Source organism: Triticum aestivum, unplaced genomic scaffold (assembly GCF_018294505.1).
Source record: "Triticum aestivum cultivar Chinese Spring unplaced genomic scaffold, IWGSC CS RefSeq v2.1 scaffold128631, whole genome shotgun sequence".
In the NCBI taxonomy this organism is placed as follows: domain Eukaryota; kingdom Viridiplantae; phylum Streptophyta; class Magnoliopsida; order Poales; family Poaceae; genus Triticum; species Triticum aestivum.
In genome coordinates, this window is record NW_025225549.1 from 9,960 (window position 1) to 19,897 (window position 9,938).

The 9,938-nt window shown below is 43.4% G+C and overlaps 1 protein-coding gene across 1 annotated transcript; it reads right to left on the minus strand.

Annotated features, from left to right (window-relative positions):
• Nucleotides 1-284: 284 nt before the first annotated feature.
• Nucleotides 285-8,026, minus strand: LOC123172250 (pumilio homolog 3). The gene is made up of 9 exons (XM_044589251.1): nt 7,411-8,026; nt 4,605-5,665; nt 4,381-4,522; nt 4,195-4,302; nt 3,155-3,367; nt 2,957-3,067; nt 1,613-1,798; nt 770-944; nt 285-691 (listed from the first exon to the last, which is right to left on the minus strand). The coding sequence occupies exons 1-9, from the start codon at nt 7,726-7,728 to the stop codon at nt 609-611; spliced, it is 2,397 nt and encodes a 798-aa protein (XP_044445186.1). The 5' UTR covers nt 7,729-8,026; the 3' UTR covers nt 285-608.
• Between the last annotated feature and the right edge of the window lie 1,912 nt (nt 8,027-9,938).

Genomic DNA, 9,938 nt, shown 5'->3' on the forward strand with positions numbered 1-9,938 from the left:
AGTTACAAAGCTAAATACAAGGAAGACAAGACAAATATTGCTTGAAACTAGTGATGCTCATTGGTAAATCATAAAGTACCCTCTAACCATCATTAGTTCAATCAAATAAACTAGTTTTTCAAAATCACATCACTTTTGGAAAACCACTTCATTTGTTTGAACAAAAGGGGGTTTGTTTGAGAATGTTAGGCTCGCCATTAGACAAGAACTCCGAGCTACTAGTAGCCTTAGGTACCACCAAGGTGGCACAAAGGTAAACTACAACTATAATACAAAGACATTGGTTTTGCAAAGAAAGTTAAACCCATCAAGTAGCAGCTCCAACAGAAACAAATTAAACAGTCACAATTCACCAAGCTAACAACTCCGTAACATGTACAGCTATATATCCACCTGTAAACTTTTACATGGCCGAAAAGATATACAGCGGCAAACCCTAATACTCAACTAGTTACTCGGAAGTTTCCCGAAAACTCTCCAGATTCTATACAAGACAGGAAAGAGAACACCTTGCTCCTCTTTACCAAGGCATGACATTAAATGCACGCTGTACCAACAGAAAAACCTTCACAGTCCATCCATGTTCCACCAGAAGTGATGGCAAATGCTTAAGAAGAATCAGCGTCCGCGTCAGCGCACTTCGCCGCCTGTTGGCATCGGCAGGGCTTGGACGCCATCCGCACCCGGTTCTCTGAGATCAAGCAGAAAATGTTAGGAATCTGAAAAGAAATCCACATCTTGCGATACATCAGTCTGACCGTCTGCTTACCTCCTGTGATAATTAACTTCTCAACTCGTGCAACGATATGCTTCCCATATGTGTAGTTCTTCAGTTCGTTCAAGTGCACCTTGATGCTTGACAGGATCATCTCAAGGTGTTTGTCATCACAGGTCTGAAGGACTTTCTGTACGACGTAGTTGCCAAACTGATCCTTCATCAGTGTCTGCATAACAAATGGGCAAAGTCAGAATGAAGTGCACTCAAATCACTAAAGAATTGGTGTGCATCATGAAAAAAATTGCACAGCTAATAATAGAACACAGTAACAAGTTAGAACCAAGGTTTGTCTGATAACCAATGACCCAGAAGTCAAGCACACACTAAACCTGCAAGGCTTTTGCAGACACTATCAACTCATGTATTGTCTAGCCATACAAAAATAACAACACATTTTGGGGCTTCGAGAAATGACCGCACCAATCAAAAAGTTGGCAAAGATACTCAGATATTTGTAGCAGTGAAGATACTCTGTGGTCTATCAGTAATAGGCTAGGTTTGTATGGAAAATATGTTTGCATATAACAAAAAAAAATGTAAATATGATCTTGGGAACACATGCTGTGGGCGATTGGTTTTGCACGGGTCAGTGTTGATGACTAATAACCAAATCTGGCAAACTTTACTCAGTATCACCTCCCAAACATCGTGCTGTTCAGAGGGGGTTGCTGTAAATCTGTTGACTACAAGGCAGTTTTGGTATTCATGCAAGGGAGACGTGCTTAATGCCACGTATCCCTGTGTATTTCCAAAGGAAATGTGGTTTTCAAGATCAGAATAGTTTGATTAGAAAACATGCAGTGATGCACAGTGTCTTAGTGAACTGGGACAAACCTGAAATGTTTGACCACAAGAAAATATCTCCCTTATAAGGACATCACGTTCTTCAGGAGTTCCGTAGGTCAAACACTTTTCAATGACATTAGATGCATATTTCTGCTGGCTCAAGATAACCACTTGTCCTGTGAGCTTCTGAATAATTGACGACCGCTCCTCTGGCTTCCCATGTTGCAAGACATGCTGTAGAGTAAAGGTTCATCAATAAGTACCTAACGTCAACCCTAGATGGAAAGCAGCAATAAAATGGACTGAGCAAATACAAATGTATCAAATGACATGGAACTTTTACATGCTTCAGTTCTCAAATGGTTTATTACTGAACAGATTACATGGCCAGACAATTAGATAAGGACTGCATATTGCTAACATAACTTGCTTTGGAGCACCAGCATTGGAAAGTTGGAATGATTATTAAAACCCCTCTATAAAGGTATACTATGTTTATTTTTAAATGATACTTCAAAATCCTCATGGACAGATATTATCAAATTAGATAATATGGTATATACAGAAGTATTAAGTTTGATATTGCTAGATTCATCATGGACTATTACTTCTGCAATGCATAACTACGTTTATGTGAGACAACATGTTCTATATGGTCAAAGTGCAGTCATGTCCTAAAAGACTTGCATTTTCAGTCAGAAGTACATCGTTAGATTTATCATAGTTAAAAAAGGCACACCTAGGCTCTAAGCCACAGTAAAACGCATTGTGCTTAATGTGCGCAGAATTGCGCTCAGGCGTTCGCTTTGTCAGAAAAGCATAACACGGTGGCAAAACATAAAATTAAAGCCTAGCTCTTTTTTTAACTTCTGCAATTTATATAATAAAATGTACACATGTAATGTACAAGACTTTATTAAAAATAGACTAACATTTTAATATTCAAAAACATGCGGAAACTAGGTTGTTAACTAATCAAGTCATGTTCAAGTCTTGCTAAAAAAATGTGTATTATTTATCCAAGTATTCCTAAAACGAGCTGGTCTTTTAATTGAAAAGGAAATTCACTGCACATAAGTGCAAAATTATTTGTTATTGGATCAAATAGATTTTACAAACTTCAATATGAAAGAGACCTGCAACTGGCAGCTAGTTAAGGAAATGCATCCTACTGTCAGTTCACATGATAAATGCAACACAACCTTTCTAGTTAGGATGTTACTCAGAAGTCAGAATTCAATAGAAACAAATTATTTTGTCAGCAACATATGCAGATTATTTGGCTGGACCAGTGGCTTAGGGCTGTACAATGTATAAAAATAATACAAGTCAACACAGAAATAGAAAACTATTCCAGTATATACAATACGTATACAGAGTGTACTGACAAACCTGAACAACGTAGTTCCCATATTTATCTTCAGTCAAAGAAAAAGCATGCTGCACAATTTCATTCATCACAGCACTTTGAGTCGCCGGTTTACGGCAATGCTCCAAAACTCTCTGCAAATACATATTACAATCTTCTTCTTAGTTCAAAAGGGATTAATCTAACACTTCAAAACGAAAAAGAATGTGCAATTTTCGTACCTGAATAACTCTACAGCCATATTGGTGAGTACAAAGCTTAAAAATTTGTGATAGTATAGGCTCTAAAACAAATGGAATGCGATCTTCAGGAACACACTCAATGCACTTCTGGATTACATGGTTCCCATTCTGATCACCGATACAATCCAGAACAGAATCCATGAGCTCATAAACTATAGCAATCTTTGTGTCCATATCAACTACCTCAATAACCTGTCAATACTGAATATTAGAATTTTATAATTTAAAGCATGCTAAAGATATATAAAACTCCATTGCAAATGTGCCATGTCAATCAAAACCCCAATGGATGAGAGCTACAATTCAAAGCAACAACTCTTAGAAGTGAAGAACAGGTTCTCCAAAATGAGTAGAAAGGGAGCATGCTGACATCTATACAAGCCAATAATGATTTACTACATCAAAAGGAGTAAAACTCGACAATGCAGCCCTATCTCTGAACCTAACCTTTGTTTGGTATGGGTATGACAAATCAATGAGTTGGTCATCACAATGTCAAATGCCATTGGAAGACAAGAAATCAGGTCATCACATAACAACAAATGGATGGCCTCGTGAACAACCAAGACATCCTTGAATGGCTGTCAAGTTACTACTAGCAGGCTCAGAAGTCAAGTAAACTGAAGATTGACCTTCTGGAGGTCTAAGTATGGCTGTGCTGTCAAGTTACTACTAGCAGCAACATGGAAGTACCAGAATTTGGTGGATTATCTCATGTAAAAACAGCTGGAGCATCCGTAACAAGGTCAGGGCACAAACTAAATCAAAAGATAAATGCATTTTTGTGAAATATGCAGTACCACATAATTTTGTCACAAAAAATGGCTAAATAACTCACAAACTGCTCACTAACTACCCATTCCTACACTGAATTTTGATTACTAAAAAATCATAAAAATTCTTTAATGCTGAATTTTTTATGGGTTGCATTTTTAGGACATTTACAGAAAAACAGAAGGAACAAATTTTGCATGACACTTGACACTGTAACAGAAACAAATCATTAACATTAAACTGACCTTTTGAACAACTCTGCAACCATACATCTGACCGCTTAGAGCCTTAATATGGCCATTGAGTTTATCTGCTAACTGTTTCAGCTGGCTCTCCGTAGCAAACTCAAAGAACTGTGAACAGTGGATCACAAACATCAGTATATCCCAATAAACAAATAATCATCAAATTACCAGGACCTGTTGATGTACCTTCTGGATCACATAATTACCAAACACATCGGTTGTTAGAGCAATAACATTGGCCAGTATCTCTGGAAAGATCTTTTCCCTATCCTCAGCAGATGCTTCTTCTAGTTTCTGTTGAATAAACCGACTGCCATGTTGATCCACACTGCATTAAGATGAAAATGAGATGACTTATATAGAAATATATTGAACTAAAAAGCAGACTGCGGAATAAAATAACAATATACCTGACATTCATGACATGGCCAACTGCATCAAGTAGCTCCAAGGTTTCTTCACTGTTTCTATCAATAGAATCTATGCAGTGTTCTACAGCATTATCTTGATTGCTCTGTAGGCCCATATTCCTACCAGCTGACCTTCTATTAACAGAGAAGAGCCGTGATTGCTGGTCACCGTGACATGGAATGCTCCCCAAATTAGGATGAAAGTTAGGCCCTAATCTTTGCGCCCTTGAAGAGGGGAAACAAGGCTCATCATGATAGAGCCTATTACCACCATAAGAGAGACCAGATTTTGGTACATAACTACTTTCATTCTGCAGACACTGCCGGGCAAACTGATCCTCAAGGTATGCCCTACGATTCCTAGCCAGATCCAAGTCTGTAATGGTGTTGTTTCTACTGCTCAAGGGGTTTATCATATTTGTTGTAGCTGCATCACGGAGATAATTGGCCTCCCCACGCAAATTGCCTGACTGCATCAAAGTTAGCCTTTCAGCAAAAGACAGTTGATCAACATTATCCATGTGATGGTGATTCATCCTTGGGACATTGGGGGCATCAATTGAACTGTTCTGCCTACGTAAACAATTTCGACGTGTCGGGCGAAAATCCATGTGCTTGGACCTAGGTGAGTGAAAAGCATTACCCGCTGAAGGAAGCCGGCTATCATCAGCCATATTAGAGTTGAAATATCTGCGATGCATAAGCATTTCATCCAGCAGCTCTTTCTCATGACTCCTTTCATCAAATGATGCCCTATTAGACAGCCTCAATCCAGAGAAAGTATCTGAAAGATCAGAATCTGAGAGATAAGTAGAATCAAAGTCCCTTCTACCAAAAGTGTTGATCTTTCCCATGTCTGGCATGAAGTGATTCTGATGGCCATAAAATTCAGCATCATGGTCTGCCAATGTTGAACCCATATCAAATGTGGAGTGGTTTGGTGTTGCGCCAACACCGCGAACTATGCTTGGTCTAAATGGCTGCCCATCAAACCCTCTGGTACCATTAAGCTGGGGGCCTCCGACACCTTTAGATAGTAATGCAGAGTTACCATAATGGTCCTGAAACAAAGAACACAAAACTTTATTAAGTGATGTATCAATTATGAACATGAACAGCAAAACTACATACACCTGAAATTGGTGTCTTTATATGAGATGCATTTAGTAAATCAGGATAGATGCCAAAGCTTTTGCTGATGATATTTGCACACACCAGTTACACAATCACATAAGAACAAATACCAAAAGTTAAACCACAAAAAAAGGAAGTTATGAGGACCCAAGCGCAATGAGCTCACAACATATTCCATGACAGAGTACCACAAGTCCATTGCCTAAACTTGTGTAGTTGCATGGGTTAGCACGGGTGATTTAGTACAAAACAAGGGATAATTCGAATATAGATGTAACAGGGAAGAAGTGATAGGTAGAGTTGTGCCTTTGATTTGCAGAGCATGAACCAACTGCAAACCCTACCATATTTCTCTTTTCTTCACCCAAACCAGCTACCTTCCTCTCAACCTCTCCTTTTCCAGAGAGAAAAGAGAGGAAGGACTGCGAGTCATTGGGCACAGTACCAGAGGGAAGATAACAACTGCATTGGTTAAATTTTCTGCCAACCTTGATGGAGTTTAAGAAAAATACTGAAGAGAAATTTACCAAATTAAACTATCAAAAAAGTAAATGAAAAAGGGTGACATATTTGTGCAATTAATAACTGACCAAAAATCCAAAACCTTGCTTGACACATATAAGCTTGATGATATTTACCACTCATTACATCACATAGAACGCACTAAGTCATACTGAAACAAAGCAGTCAACACAGGCAGCAGGTTATTAATACCAATGTTAAACAACTCAGGCTATATTAGGCTAAAGCCAAATGGTCTTACCACATTGAAACGGAAAATAATCATCAAACTAAACAAGAGAAACAGGGCATCTAGTAAAGCAGACGCCACGCTTCCCCACAATCCAACTCATCACGGTGAACAGACAGATAAATCGCACCTCAAGTGATTGCCAAGCAGATAACTAACAATGGTTACAACTACAGGCTAGGCAAAATTTTGACAAAAGATGTTCCAGCTGAATACTTGCAGCTCGAATATACTCATTAAAAACGAGCCGCGTCCACTAATTCTGCAATAGGTTCCAATGTGATGACATTGACCAGAAACAAGACTGCACAAAGACATATGGGCGTCAAATCAATCAGTAAAACCATAGACCAGATATGGATAGAAAAGATAACGATGCTTCCAGCCAGTCATCAGCACCCAACAATTGATCAAGTGACCACCAACAGGAACCAAAACAGTGGTGCTTGCCTACATCTGCAACATTAGAACCGATACAGGACAAAAACAATGAAAAGAATCAGGCTTTTGCCAACTTTGTTACACAAAGAGAGCTGAACCATCCAATCTGAAACTCCGTCCACCAAAAAGCGGAGCATAATGTCCTCAATCGGAAACAATCTATGCCGTAACCCTCGCTCGCCAGCATCCGCTCAATTGGACTACCAATCTAGCAACCTTCTTTTCGCGAGATAAAACAAAGTTAACAAATTTACAGCCACCCTCGCAACCTATGCCAACTAATTTTTGCGGTGCACAGATCGAAAAGAAATCCGACGGGAAACCCCTGCTACAGCACATCGATAGATGATAGGTAGATCCAATCTACAGCACGCACGGCACGGCACGACTCCATTAACCAGCAACGGAAAAGCACGGAACAGGACAGGATTGAAGCATACAGGACCAATCAAGAAACGGCGCCGCCGGCCTTCTTTATACCTGGTCGATGACCCCGCGGCGCCGGCTGACCTCGTCGAGCCTGGCGCCGAGCCCGCCGGCCCCGGAGAAGAACGAATCCCCGCCGCCGCCGCCGCCCATCCCACCTCCTCCGCCGCCAAGAACCCCCTCCGCCCCCAGCAGCGCGCCGTCCATGGTCGGCGGGGCGCTGCCGCTGCGCAGCGGGTCCCAGCCCCACCCGGCGTCCTCCTCCCCGCCGTGCCCGAACGCGCGTCCGGCGCCGCCGAACGCGCCGCCGCCCATCCCCCCGTCGCCGAACGGGCCTCCCCCCATCCCGCCGCCGTCCCCGAACGGCGCCATCCCGGAAAGCTCCTCCCCCCAGGCCCGTCCGGCGTCCGAAGGAAATGGCTTTGGGTGGCGGCGGCGGCGGCGGCGGCGGTGTCGCTAGGGTTAGGGGTTTAAGCGGGGGCGCGGGACGGGGAGGGAACGGAAAATTTTCGGGGAGCGGCGGTGCGGTGGGGTGGCAGGGCAGGGAATGGGGCCCCGGCCCTGGGGTGGCGTATATATAGGCGCGGGCGGGCGCAGGTCAAAGGGGCTGGGCGGATGGATAGCGACGGCGAGCCGGGGACGGGACAAAACGGCGCGGCCGTTACTGGCGCGTGCTGGGCCGGTGGGCGCGGGTCGCCGGAGCCGCGGCGGGGCCGGCCCCGGCTGTCAGTGGAGGAGTAGGGATGGATAGATATGTGGTCGTCACGGAAGGATATGGAGTGTGCGGGACTGCGCGGCGCCGTTTCTGCTTTTTCTTTTTTTAATAATAATAATAATATAATAATAATAACACTGTACAGAGGCCAGCATTCGAGCGCATCGCCGGAAATCCTGAAATAAATCCAGAATAAATGCGAGCGCCAGGAATTGGACCCTGATGGACTGTGGATATCACTGTCCACCTGACCATCCAACCATGTGGAAAGGGAATGGGGAGATCGGGTCCGTGTGTGCGTGGCCCGGGTTGGGGTGGGCCTCAGCTACGATGGTCACCGTCGAAGCTGCCATTCGTCTGTCTGTGTTTTTCAAAGACCTGCTCGCTGAGATCTTGTCGGTCCTGGTAAGAAATCAGTCAACGAGTGCCTTTCAATGAGATGGATGTCGGTTAAGTCAAGCAGATGCCTTTCAAGGAGATCCATGTCGCCCGTCTTTCTTAATAACAAAGAAAATGATATGTTGTATTCGTGCTCTTTGATGTCGGGTCGGGTAACGAAGAATGTCGTTTTGTTTTAAATATGGCGGCGCCCTCACGTTAGGGATTTGTTGACGTTGGTGTTCCGTTAGCGTCTGGTCCGGTCCAGACATCCGTTTGTCTCCCCTCACGTACTCCTTGGAGCGACGGATTTCACGTGCATGTGCCATGCAGCGTATACATCACTCACGCACCGAACGTTACGTTGCGTCTGCATGTCCCATGCACGTATACGTCTCACGCGCATCGCGACGCCTTGGGAGTGCCTGGTGTGTGTCTCGAAGCGGGTAAGGGGGACAGTTGCGCCTAAAAAGGCATGCATTCTTTAATCATTCATGCACGCCCAGGGAATCGGATGACGATGGCTACAAACTTGGTAGTTTTGTCAGGTTCTTCTGATCGAGCGGCTATGGATTGGTAACTGATATTAGTGGGTTTATCTATCATGGCTTTCAAAGGAGGACGGAATTAGGGGGCAAGAACTTCGTGTCATGCAAATATTGGTTATGGTGCCTACCATAATGGTTGACTTGGGTCGAGCCGGTGCTAGGATCTAGGAGGGTTCATGTGATGGCTGATCCGATCGGGCTCTGATGGTGACCACTGAAGTTGCCTTTCGTTCACTTGTGTGTTTCAAAAACCTGGATAGAAATCAGTCAACAAATACCTTTCAAGGAGATCCATGTCTTTCATCTTTCTTAACAAAGAAAATGGTATGTTATGTTTGTCTTGTTTGATGTCGAGGTCAAGGTTATCTTCACCGGAGGGTCGCAGGAATCCATTTGTTTTAAATAGGTCGGTGCCCTCATCTTAGGCTTGTCGGCGGTGGTGTTCCGTTAGCTGTTGGTCCAGTCTAGGCGTCAGTTTATCTCCCCTCACGTACTCCTTGGAGCGACGGATTTCACGTGCATGATCCATGCAACGTATACGTCACTCACGCACCAAACGTTACACTGTGTCTGCATGTCCCATGCACATATACATCGCGCGCGTAAGTGGGAACGGTTACGCCTAAAAAGGGACGCCTTCTTTAATTATTGATGGATGCCTCCAGAATTAGATGACGACAACTGCAAAATCAGTACTTTTGTCCAGTTCTTCCTCCCGAACGGTTATGGATTGGTAACTGGCGGTAGTTGGGTTACCTATCATAGCTTTTGCAGGAGAACAAAATTAGGGGACAAGAACGCGCGTTGTGTGATGCGAATATTGGTCATAGTGCATACCGTGATGGTTGACTTGGATGGAACTGATGCTATGATCTAGGAGGGTTCCTGTGATGGCTGATCCGATTGGGCTCCGATGGTGACCACTGAAGTTGCCATTTGTT

Coding starts and splice junctions, on each gene's coding strand:
- LOC123172250 (XM_044589251.1), bottom strand. CDS start 7,728: ATGGCGCCGTTCGGGGACGGCGGCGGGATGGGGGGAGGCCCGTTCGGC. Junction 3,368..4,194: donor GTTGCAGAGTTGTTCAAAAG/GTCAGTTTAATG, acceptor CAGTATTGACAG/GTTATTGAGGTAGTTGATAT. Junction 945..1,612: donor CTTGTGGTCAAACATTTCAG/GTTTGTCCCAGT, acceptor TTTGTTATGCAG/ACACTGATGAAGGATCAGTT.